The sequence below is a fragment of the Odontesthes bonariensis genome, chromosome 19 (assembly GCF_027942865.1).
Source record: "Odontesthes bonariensis isolate fOdoBon6 chromosome 19, fOdoBon6.hap1, whole genome shotgun sequence".
Taxonomy (NCBI): Eukaryota; Metazoa; Chordata; class Actinopteri; order Atheriniformes; family Atherinopsidae; genus Odontesthes; species Odontesthes bonariensis.
Window position 1 is genome coordinate 27,254,265 of NC_134524.1, and position 12,599 is coordinate 27,266,863.

At 38.3% G+C, this 12,599-nt stretch overlaps 1 protein-coding gene across 4 annotated transcripts in view; it reads right to left on the reverse strand.

Annotated features, from left to right (window-relative positions):
* Nucleotides 1–12,599, reverse strand: part of LOC142369360 (RAS guanyl-releasing protein 2-like) — a 41,956-nt gene that overhangs the window by 8,060 nt on the left and 21,297 nt on the right. For 2 of the 4 annotated variants that reach the window (XM_075451708.1, XM_075451710.1), the window contains exons 8-13: nt 11,993–12,109; nt 11,297–11,578; nt 7,794–7,868; nt 6,553–6,672; nt 4,780–4,895; nt 4,555–4,696 (exon numbers count right to left, since the gene is read on the reverse strand). In XM_075451708.1, the coding sequence (XP_075307823.1) occupies nt 4,555–4,696; nt 4,780–4,895; nt 6,553–6,672; nt 7,794–7,868; nt 11,297–11,578; nt 11,993–12,109 (852 nt within the window). Of the gene's footprint in view, nt 1–4,554; nt 4,697–4,779; nt 4,896–6,552; nt 6,676–7,793; nt 7,869–11,296; nt 11,579–11,992; nt 12,110–12,599 lie in introns of all 4 variants that reach the window. The other 2 variants (XM_075451707.1, XM_075451709.1) reach the window with 1 other exon arrangement.

The following is a 12,599-nucleotide window of genomic DNA, read 5'->3' on the forward strand; positions in this document are numbered from 1 at the left end:
ATAGAAGGGAGAGGGCAGTGAGGTTGGCTGTTAATTAGGATGGATTTCCATTTCCCTAAAGAAAAGTGGGGGTATGTTCAAGATCATCAGGGTAGCACTGCATGTGGGGATGGTCGAGGCTGAAGATTTTTTTTAATTACAATACGAGCTTTTAAATACAATCATTTTATACAAGACTGTCAGGAAACAGAAAACTACAAAAAAAACCTAATAAAAATAATCAGTGTATTTCGCATCATAAAATCACTTTATATCATTTTAGACATTTATTATCAAAACATTATGACAAGAAAAGGTTCTGGATGTCAGAAAATACGAAACAGAAAACTTAATTTTTGGGCTGTAAACATAAATTCTGTTGTTGTTCTTTTTTTTAATGGTGTCCAGCCAGACTTTCAGAATAATACATTTCAGTCAGACAGGCCTTGGCAGCCAGTTATCCATGAAAAAGGTATTTTGACGGAAAATGTGCATACAGTTTGTGTTTTAACACAAGCCATGGCCATATAGTTTGTGGGGCTGGCCCTGACTTTGCTTTTTTCCAGCAGCTGCACTTTTATAAGAGATCAATTTATCTTTATATCTTTGATATTTATGCAATTATGGAATGTATTATAATAGAATAATAATAGCTAATATATCGGAATTTTAAAAGCTTTCGCTGTAAGGGATTGCAGTTTAAATTGAATATTGCAGTAAGTGGCTTGTCTCCTTTTACAGGTTGCCCGCAACCGAATCATTAAAAGAATTTTAAAAATTAAGTCTTTTTTTTTCACAAAGAAGGCAGAACTTTAATTTACTAATGTTTGCAATCAACCAACAAGATAAATATTACTTAAAAAAAACTAAGTAACTGAGTAACTCCAGTCATTTTATTTAATTTATTAACCACTTTTTTTAAGGCCCCTTAACCTCTTTAACAGATTTCCAGTCATTTCCAGTATATTTTAAAAGTCCAGCAGTTCCGGATCCCATTAAAACTTGTCTGTTAAAGTTAAACAATTTTCAGATAAAGTTTTGTTAAAAAAAAAATTCTCATTGGGTATTACTCTCCAACTGGTTCCTCCAAGGAGTCTAAATAGAGCATTCGGTCTGTCAGACATCACCTTTCTGAGTTTGAATCAAAGGAGAACCCTAAGCCATAGTGTAGACAACTGAAATTGATTTTGATATGTCTAACACATAATAACATCATATCAACATATAATTGTATCTTTTCTTTAATTTTAGTTGTATGTTTCTAGTCTGTACTGAACTGTGAACTGAAATAATGGAAAGCAAAAAAGAACCTGAGTAGTAGGGAATTCATTTAAAAACGTATGCACTGGAAAATGGGCAGCAATAAAGAGACAAGTACACTCAATTAGATATTTATGGACCAAAACATCTTAAAGCACCCATTTGGTTCATATCTTGATACCCACCATTGACGCCGATGTACAATGGAACAGAATGATATAGGTTGAGACAAAAGGAAAAAAAGAGAGAAAGTGGAAGAGACTGGTGGGACAGAGGGGGTGGACGGGGATCAAGATCAAGCGGGGCGCAGGGAGCGCGCTGGCAGTGGGGGGAACAATGACATGAAAGAGCTGAGCTGGAGATCACACACTGCACTAGCACATCTGAGGAAGCACAAAATATCCTGACCTCTTCACACACACACACACACACACACACACACACACCTCGGATGCACAAAACTACAGAGCAATACATGAACTCAAATAAGCCGCCAGCAACACATTTACACACACACAAAGAAAGTCTTAGACACACAAGGGCAGAAGCTGTGCAACAAAGAGAAGTCGGTTATGAGCAGAACATCTAAACACAAGCATCATCACAGCTCTGCCTCCACTAACTGACCTTTACTGCCTCTGTAGATGGTGAAACACAATGACTACATACAAAAGCTGGAAACACACCGACTTGAATGTTGACGGTTAATGTAAGCTGTTAGGAAAGGGCAGCTTTTAACAGCTGAAGTTACACATTCAACATCAAAGATGCACCCTGTGAGAAAATCTATGTTTTTCCATTTTTGGAATCATTGACTGATATCCACTAACTTTTGAATCAGCAAGTTGAGTGTGAATGAGCATGGGCTGGCACACTGTTAATGCATTTAAGAAAACAAGCATCTAATCATAGAACCGTTCTTTATGTCAAATCCGGCCTTCCTATGAGATAACATCATTCATAAATCCTTACTCATCATTGTATGATTGGGTTGGATGTTTTGCTTGACCCTCCTTTAGAATCAAACATTGGTATATTTATATTTACAAAGCTATTCGAACAATCTCTTGACCTATGTCAATAAAAAATATCCAGAATGTTATTGTCGTCCCAAGACTTGTTCTTTTTAAACAACCCCTAAAATTTGTACTGTAACAAGGAAAAAGAGTGTTTAAATCTGCAGCTCCCTCTGCTTGGAAACAGCTGCAGAACCAGGTGAATCTGAGGGATATACACACACATTTATATGTATATATGTGTATATGTATATATACACATATATACATATACACACACACATATATATATAATCCTTATAACAGCAGAACAAAGCAATAAAATGAGCAACAAATCCCATTATGTTCCGATTTAAGAAGGTATAGTAAAGATACATTTAAAGGGTCAATTCATCACTTTTGTATCTAGTGCCTCCACTGACCAGGTGAAGAGCAGTCTTTGAAATAGTTCAGTTTGCATCTGCTTCTGTTGAAAACATAGACTCTTTATGGAAAATGGGATGTGAAACCATCATCATCTAAAGGAAATCATCAACCAGATGAACTGCCTGTGTTGAACATATGATCAAATCATTATTCAAATCCCATACAGTGCACACGTTCAAATGAACACAGAAAGAGGAAAACTGGATGGGGGGAAAAAAGAACAGATAATTTCACTGTTATTTCCTAAAGTGACAGGAAATGGAAACTGACTTGTTTTGATACACCCCTCTTCTTTGCCAATATTTGAAGCAGAATAAAACCACACAGACATGTCTATGGTTGGTTGCAGGCAGCAAAAAGCCAAATGCACCAATACACAAAACAAACCTTCACATAGTCTGGAACTTGGAAATCGCATACCGAATCACATACTCCTTTCAAATATCATCACTTGAAAGAAGTATAAATGTGCCTAAATTTATTCATTTATTATAGTAGGATACAGGACCAAGACAGACAGCTTGGGGGAAAAAAATCTGTGACTGTAAGAAGAAATGTTTACCACTGAGAACATTTTCAAATATCTTAATTTTGTGGAGTCTTTTTCAGATTGAATTAAAATTCCAGCAATGCATGACAAAATGAAAGATATATGTGTACTCTGGAGTCTATCCAGCTCATCTTGATTCTAAAGTTAAATCGTCAACTGTTTTCTCAAAGCCTTTAGTTAAACACACTCCATCTTCTAGAGATACAAAAATTCAGTCTGTATTGTGTCTTCCTGTTTTTTGTGTGTAGTAAAACTAAACTGTGAGCCATTAATTAAGCTACAAGGCTAAGTCTTAAAGGAGGCTGCTGGTGAAGCAGTACAAGATGACAAGGATCCATGTGAGACACTTGAGATGAGCAAACTCAGCAGTGTTTACCGGAGGCTCAACAGAATTTGAAACAAGTGCTGAAAAAGGGCCCACAGGAAAATATTGTTTTTGCTCAGGAGCCAAGAGGAAAGTACAAAGCAGGCAGATAAGGAAGTGGCTGGTGTATCTACCTCTGCCACACACAAAGATATATTGAAGGGGAAAAGCATGCTGCCAGAGCCCTTATCTCTCCCTGCTCACTATTCTGAATTTCCCCTTAAGATGATTTGAAAATACCAGCTTAAGCCAAGAACATGTGTGTGTGTGTGTGTACATGAGTGTGTTGAGTGTTAATGAAAGTATATACACCTATTCTATGCCCTACTTCTCTTCTGAGCACTCTGCAGCTTAAATACAATACAAGGACAATCCATCTCAGTGTCTCTTGTGCAATCCAAAGCCATATTCTTTTTCTCATTACAGATGAGTGATGACTCACTGCCCCCCGTCTATAAAACAGACAGCTCTTTGGGGGAATATAGAAGGCAAGACAACACACACCCCTAACACATACAGAGGTAACATCGCCACAGACGAGGTTCATCATCTGGCCCAATTACCTTTCTTCCATATTTCCCAGAATGCAACTTTGGCAGTGTGTGGCTACAGCTCAAAATAATTGGCAGTGCCCTGACCAACCTAACAGGAGGGATGTCTGAAAGATGCTCTATCACGACTGCTCAGACAAATAATGAGGTGTGAATAGTCTGAACAGCTAAGATGGTTGTGGAATGGAATAACAAGCCACCTGACCTTTGACCTTTTGTAAGAAACTATCACACCTGTTATCACACCACAAAAGTCAGTAAAAGAAAGATTAATACTTTATGAAGGCCTGCACCGGCTGAATAAAAATGTATAACCATCTTTCGATTTCAGGATTGACTGAGGCCATAAATTTCTTCACAAGTAAATATTTCATGATTGTTCACATTATGAAAAAAAAGTTTACTCACAAAGCCTGCGCAGTGCTCGCAGAAGGTGGGCTTCACGTAGGTGGCCTCTGTGAAAGTGTGAATGAAACCCATCTTGCAGTTTAGCAGAGAGCTGGCTTTCATAAAGTAATCTATCATCTCTTCTCTGCTGATCTTCCCATCTCTGGGGGATGAACACAAACTGTATGTTGGTTCGGTCTATAAAATGATTATGTAGACTATATGGATAGATTTGTAGATGCTCACTGGTTCTTGTCCAGCTCTCCAAACTTGCTGAGGTAAGGGAAGTTGTTCCTGATTGCTTCAAATTCATCTCTGGAGATGTGGCCATCACCATCTGTGTCAAAATTCTTGAAGACTGACTGTAAGCAGAGAAGAAATTCACAGTCCATTAAGTTAGTCGACAGTGCAAAATGTTTCACAATAATAGTTGAAAAAAAAAAAATGAACTTATGTACGCAGTATGTATAAAGAGAACGCTACACAAAGCTTCCTTTTTCACACGTCTTTTTCATGCCCTTGAAATTAATTCCCAAATGGTTAGGGCTGGGGCAAAAGTGCAAGGGCGGGGTGTCATCTGACACTAAAAACAGAAAGCCAACAGCTAACCTAACATGTCACATACAATCTCTACGCATTTGTGATCTTCCTTTCTCCAAAACGAGCAACACTTCAAAACAACGTGTGAGTGACAAAAGAGAAACCAGCTCAGTTATTGAATTATTACTAAAACCACACGGCACACACTGCTGTTTACATGAAATTTATTTCATCTCCATTTATTGTATAACAATGGCAGCTAAAAGCCATGGAGAACATGTATATCCTTAGACGTGTCTTAAATGTGTCAATCGACATGGCACATGTAACTGACAGCAGGATGTTGTTCCAAAGCTTTGGAGCAATAATCACAAAGGCAAGGCAGATCCCCTTACTGACTAACCTTAATTGAGGAACAGATAAAAGCAAGAATTCAGACGATCTAAGAGACCTTAAGGGCAAAGTTCAGAAGTTCACTCAGTGGCAGACCTTTGTAAAGTTTTAAAAACAAATTTAGGATTTCAAAATCAGTGTGGCATACGGAAAGGGCTGCATGGTGGTGTGATGGTTAGAACTGTCACCTCACAGCAAGAGTGCACGGTTGTTTGTCTCTGTGTGGGCCCTAGTGATGGACTGGCAAACCTCAGTTTTGCTAAGTGCACATTGAGTTAAACCATACTTTTTTTTTTAGCATTTATTAATGCTCCAATGGCTATTAATGGCTATGTTAACTTTGTGCCACTAAAGTAAATCCCAGTATTGAGGTTTGCACATGCACATACATTGCTCTTAAAGGTGGGGTCTGTGATGTTTTCTGGAGCATTTTTTATCATATTGTCTGAAAACCTCCTCACGACCCCATTGCACCCACTAAAATAGAATGTTTGGAAAAAAAAAAAAATCTTTTAGTCCAGTGTAGAGGGTGCAGCAAGAGGAAATGTCTGACCAATAGAAGTAATGATGAGAGTTACTTCTATTGATTCTGACACGCCAATCCACCGTCAGCCCCCCTCACCCCTCACCCGCGTTCACAGACTCGTGACTCGTTCATGTGTTTTGAAGGTGTGGTTCCGAGGGGTGGGCTGAAGGGAGAGGCAAGGTTGTGTATTTTCAAAAATATAGCTTGCAGGAACCGTTTTTCCAAGATCTCAGACCCCACCTTTAAGATGAGAAGTATGCATACAATTGATTAAATAAACTACCCTCGCTTTAAGAAATATATTAATTGTCTTTGTTTTAGATCAGTAGCCATTTACAACTGAAATCTTCCCATGGGTTTCAAAAAGATTTAAAAAGATGAGGTTTGTCCACTGACCTTCCCAGCTCTCATTTTTACAGTGTAAGATTATGACTTTTTACCAAATGCAAAAGTGTACTTCAGTAGAGGACAGGAGTAAATAATAATAATATTTATACTGTGCCTCACAGGTCCCACAGGTCACAATTAGCCCAGTGATGTGAGGGTGATGAAAAACTCACCTCCACCATCTTCTCTATGTGTTTCTTGATGATCATTGGGTCAGCACTGGGTTTCACCGACACGGCCCACTCATCAATCATTGTGGGCTTCGGTTCAGGCGCAGGAGCCGGGCTAGAGTTCTGCTACACAATGGAAAATGAAAGAACATGTGATCAATATTAACCCAGGGCAGTCTTAAAGTCTTAAAGATGGGCAGAGGTTCAGCAATCTGCAAAAAACTGTCTACAAATTATGGAGCAATTTCAGATTAATGCTCCCTTACATAACATTGCAAATACTCTGCATATTACATCATCTACAGGCCATAATATTATCAAAAGATGATGAGAATCTGTGGAAATCTCTGTGCACAAGGGACGAGGCTGAAAATCATTTTAATTACTGTGATCTTTGGGCCCTCGGACAACACTACATTAAAAACGTGCATTATTCAGTAATAGAAATCACTGCACGGGCTCAGGAGCACTTCATGAAATCATTGTCAGGGAACACAGACATAAATGCTGCTTGAAGCTCAATCATGTAAAGCAGAAGCCAAATGTGAACATGAGCCTGAAAATTTGAGGTCTCCTCTTGACCAAAGCTCATTTGAAATGGACCCAGACAAAGTAGAAAAATGTTTTGTGGTCAGATGAATTGAAATTTGAAATTCTTTTTGAAAATGATGGACACTGGACTAAAGAGGTGAACGACCATCCGTCTTCTTATCAGGACTCAGTTTAAAAGTCTGCATCTGTGATAGTATGGAGGTGCATTGGTGCCTATGGAACCAACAACTTGCAAATCTTGGAAGGCCCTATCAGTGGTGAAAGTTTTAGGCAACAAATACTCTCATCCACGTGCTGTCTTTTTTCTGCATCTAATACAACAGCATGGCTTTGTAGTAGCAGAGTCTAGGTGTTGACCTGACTGACCTATCTGACTTTTCACCAGCTGAAAGCATTTGGAGCATCATAAAACAAGAAAACACAGGACTATTGAGCAGCTATACCAAAGTTCTGCAGCTGGTCTCCTCAGTTCCCAGATGTTTACAGAGTGTTGGTGAAATGTATTCAACCTTTTATCAGAATATTGAGGATTTACCATGTAGCTAATGACTGGACATAGAATTTGAGGGCTAGCGGCTTCAAAATGCCTGGTGATGCCTCTGTGGTGAAAATCAGCACTATCCTTTGCGTCAGAACTTTTAGCACAATGGAGTACTGACGGGACACATGGTGTATTTCAGTGTACTGCTTACGACTGGCTTGCGAGGCTCTCTCTGCAGAGACATCTGGTAGATCTCCTCCTCCGTGTGGTACTGGTCCAGAGATACCTGCACAGAGAGCCTGTGTGAGTTAGGCCTGTTTAAAAAGCTCCAGTCACCGTCAATCATCTGGATTACCATGGAATATTAAATACATAGTATAATATTCAGAAAAGCTTTAACTTCATCTTTTTGACTTATACCTTCTTTTAAAGAATTAAATTTTGTTGGGCAAGTTGTGTTTTTTAAAGTTTATGTTACATTCAGGATATCTTCTTAACTTTTTGCCTGTTTGGCTTTTATAGCCTACATTTATATTGGGATAAGTTGTATTTAATGGCTGCTGTACTTCAGTTTCTTGTATTTTGTAATCCAATACTGCTTTCTTGAATGTCGGCAGCATTTGCAATCTGTCACTCATCCCTTAACTCTCACACTTTGGTCACGTGATGTCACCGTAACCGGCTTCATTACCTCACAACTGTCAGATGTGGATGAAAGTTCAGGAAGTGGGTAAATCTGTGCCTCTGAGTATCAGTAAATCCGTTCAGTAAAGCAGACTAATCTGAAAGTTCCAGTGAAAGCAGGGAGAATGAACAAAGTTGTTTCATTTCAGTGAGACTACTGGCAATTAATTGTCTCCGTTTAAATGAGGACAGATATTTACTCATTTGGCCCAACAAATTTAAAATATTTGCATTGTGGAAAGTAGTATGTTCAGCTTCTATTTAAAAGTGTTTGTTGACTATTCCTTTAGAGCAGGGGACATTCTTAAGTGCCATTTTGACTTCATAAATTATCAAAAGCCCACAAAAAAAAAGCCTTTCAAAAATTCCTAATAAGAGAAAGCCTTGCTCTGTTTCACAAGCTTGGATGACATCATGTATCAAAACTTACTGTTGACTTTTAAACATTTGACTGTCACTATGAAAAAATTATTCTTACCAGCAGTTAAAATGGAAGACAATCTTCTTTATTAGCTAAAGTTAACAGGCTTGGTGGAAAAAATGTCTCTTGATTCAAACTAACCCTTGTGACTAAATGTTTATGTTCACAGATTGTTAAAACTGTTATTTTCAGAGTTTTATTCATTTCCACATTTATTCTTTAATCAATTTATCTTTATATTTCCTCTTTTTTCAGTTACAAATTGATTCTTTTTTCTGACACTCCTGTCATTCTTTGTTTGTTTTTTTACGCTCAGGTTGTATTTTTCCCTTGTGTGCTTGGGAGTCTTCTGATCAGCATCAGACATAAAAAAAAAACTGCTGTCCACTAAATTCTAGTGGAACGTAGCGGTTTTGGATATGGGCATTTATCAAAAATATTTAGTTCTAAAAGTTGATGGCAAATAAAAAAACTGGTCACTGTTGGAGCTGTGAAGTAGAGCGCTCTTTAATACCAGCAAACCTCTGCTCTCTCAGCTCGTGCCAATATGGCAACTGGTGTGGGAGCAGCGTCTTATTTGCCTTATTGAAAATTAAAGCCAACTGCCAACTGTGTAATCATCCACTTCATTCACTGCTGGCCTTTTCCTCAGAGCTATTCTCTTCTTGTAATTGTGTTTCCTGTGTTTTATTGACTTGAAATGGCTCACAAGAAAGGACAAAAGGCTTTTCTTCTTGTTTGTCCTCTTGCTTTAGTGGAATTTTTACTATCTCAGGCCAAAGATGAACTATATTTTTTCTCAACATACTGGATCATAAAACAGAAGCTACTTAGTTAATAAGGCTGAGATACACATCTTCTCATACATACATACATACATACATACATACATACATACATACATACATACATACATAGAATAGAAGAAACAGTTAAATTGTCCTTCTCGATCCAAAACCTGTGAAGTTGTTTCCTGAAAATGAATGAATAAAGTAAAATAAAGGAAGGCCGGTGGCAATCTCACACCAACAACAAGCTGAGTAATTGATCTCTTGGGATTGTTTAAGCTCTCCCTCTAAAGAACAGGAAACATCTGCCAAAAAACAAATACTGAAACTCAAGCATGCACACAAAAAGGAGTCATGAAGCAGTTGTGCTAAAACAGCACCCCAGCTTTAAAGCTGAATTACATACAGTAACAAGATATCAGTCTCATATGGTAATTTTAAGATTTAGAATCACCTTCAGCAGAATATCTGCAGTTGTAGCTGGACTAAAATAATTTCTCAAATGTACAAGTGTGAAAAATATATTTTTTTGATTAACCTTTTTTTTTAGGCCAAAATACCCTTTTCAGCATCTAGTTTAAATTTCTTGTCAGATATTAGACTTTAGTTTCTGCCCTGTTGGCTTATGGAGTCTGACAGATGTGTAATACAAGGAGAGAGGAAATTCAGGCAGGAAAGAAGTCTAAAATAACTTAATGTTTCCAAGGAGGAATCCTTTGCCTTTCGTAACTTAATAGGATTTCTTGTGGTCTTTTTTGGTAATTAAACAGAAGAGAAGAGGGAAACTGAACTGTAAGTATGATGATGTAATGTCTTTGTAAAAGACTTCCTTGCTAAAGTATTGAGATTTAAAAGAAGAGACTGCACTGAGAGCCCCTTCGGGATCATTTTAAAGTCACAGTCTCCCTCACAGCCAAAGCATTAATCTTTAAACTGAGAAAAGGAATAGACAAGAGGTTTTTCATGCAATTAAAGTTCCTTTCCTGGTATTGACTAAATTCAAACAAACTCATCTCTATTTTAAAATGCATGTAGGGGAAGGACTTTACCGGGTGCCATATATTATCATTTAAGTTGGAAGACCTATTACAAGTTAAAAACTTGTAAAAAAGTCAAGTAAAGTAAAAATTTCCTCCAGTAAAAACAAACTTTTTTATTGGAGGGCAACTATAAATTGCAGTTTAGAAATATTGAAAAAGGTGTTATAACTCCCGTCTACTAGGTTACTAAACAGCTGTGTTAATGGTGAAATTAAAATATGAAAGTAATGCATTCTTTATCTTCTCTATGATAGAATGTCAGTGCTAATCATTCTCTTTTTTTTCCTAAAAGGGATACACATGTGGTTGTCAGTTTATTTTAGTCTATCAAAACTTTAGTTGTATCATTTCCATTGTGTATTCATCAGAGTCAAACTTTATTAATAGAAATTCATCATATTAAAGCCACTGTGGCATTTCTTAAAAGTGATATTCCTGTTATTCTCACAACTCACTTTGAATGCTTTAGAATTCAAGGTTTGCTCTCTGAATGTTTTGGTTATATACAATCTCTGTCCTTGGTGTTTGCACAGATTTGTCCCAGCTGGCAACAACAGTGTGTCTGAAAATGAGCCTGTCAAATCCTAGAAAAGGAAAGTCTCAAACAGCCTGCCTTTGACACAGGCTTGATCATCTCCTTTTGAAAATGTTAATCAGCAACTGCTTTATGAATTCTGTTGGACTTCATTAAGGCCCCTGATTTGCTATTGAAGTCTTTTCAAATCTGATCTTTTCAGGTCACTTAATTCAAGACTCACATTTATCATATGCTGACACTCACTGTAAGCAAGTTGAGTAGGTCTGTGTTAGCGTCAATGTTGGGTGGTGTAGTCTGGATAAGTGTCAGCTCTTGAAGGATCGCATACAGCTGCTGGGTTTTCGCCAGGTTGACCCGAGTCTTCTCTTTGTCAGCCCAGTCTGGCAGTGCCACGTGCACGGCTATCAGGTCTTTCAGGTGCACACCAAGAATGGGGAATCTGAAGCCCAAGCACTCAGAGAATCGCTTACGGTATTGGCTGTAGTTTCCACATGATGTCACCAGTTCAATTAAGTTGTTAAAAACCTGTAGGGGAGAAAATGAAGGAGAGAGAAACCCATTTTATGGGACAGGGTGGACATGAAGGTTATCTAAGAGAAAGCCTGTTTTTTTAGAGAGATTTCTAAAAAGGGTTAAAAAATATTCTGTGAAACTTTGCTACAGATCGAGTTACATAACTGAAGAGACAGTCTAACTCACCCCAACTATTGCAGCCAACTTTCTAGTCATGTGGCTGAAAATTTATAGTTCTAAAAAGACAGCGTGTAGGAGTAATGGGCACAGATAAGCAGCTTGGCAGCTTTCACACAGGAGATGTCGATGCTGAATCAAGATTCAATATCACATTTTAGCTAAGAGCATCGACATGCAGCGAACACTGGTAGAGTCTGACAGGGCCCGAAATAGATGAGTGATTATTGAGAAGAGCCTCTACTGCACCTTGTTGGTCTCTGCACTGACGTGAGCCTGCGTGTCTTTGAGACGAGAGATGGAGCTATTGCTGAGGCCGCCCACCACCGCCATCAGTGTGTTGAAGTTCTGCAACTGCAGCAGCTTCTGTCAACGGAGAAGGGAGAAATATTAGGAGAGAGGGTGAAAACAGGGGGAGTTTATGATCATGTAAATCAATGCCAAAAGCAAGCAGGCCAAAAAAGATTTTAGAAAAAGAGAAAGAGGGAAGGTGGTGTATTTTAATGAGGCTTTACAAGAACTTTAAAAAACTAGCATTGAAAGGTTTATGCTGAACATGGAATTTGCAGACAATCTAATCTGAATATTCCACAACTTTAATGTATTTCCGCTTCTTTCTATGTTAAACTTTTGGCTAACTCCTAATGAATGGCACTCTGCAGGGCTCCACCCTGCCCTTCAGCCTGCTGGCTTCTCACTGAAAAATCAATGGGGTCGCTGCTGCGTGGGGGGGCAGCAACAGGAGATCATTTGATCCAGCTCAAACACCCTTTGGAATCAATTGCAAAGCAGTGTGGAAGGCAGCCTCTCAATTGCAGAGTATGTTTTCTGTTTGCATTGCACATAGCGTTTGGCC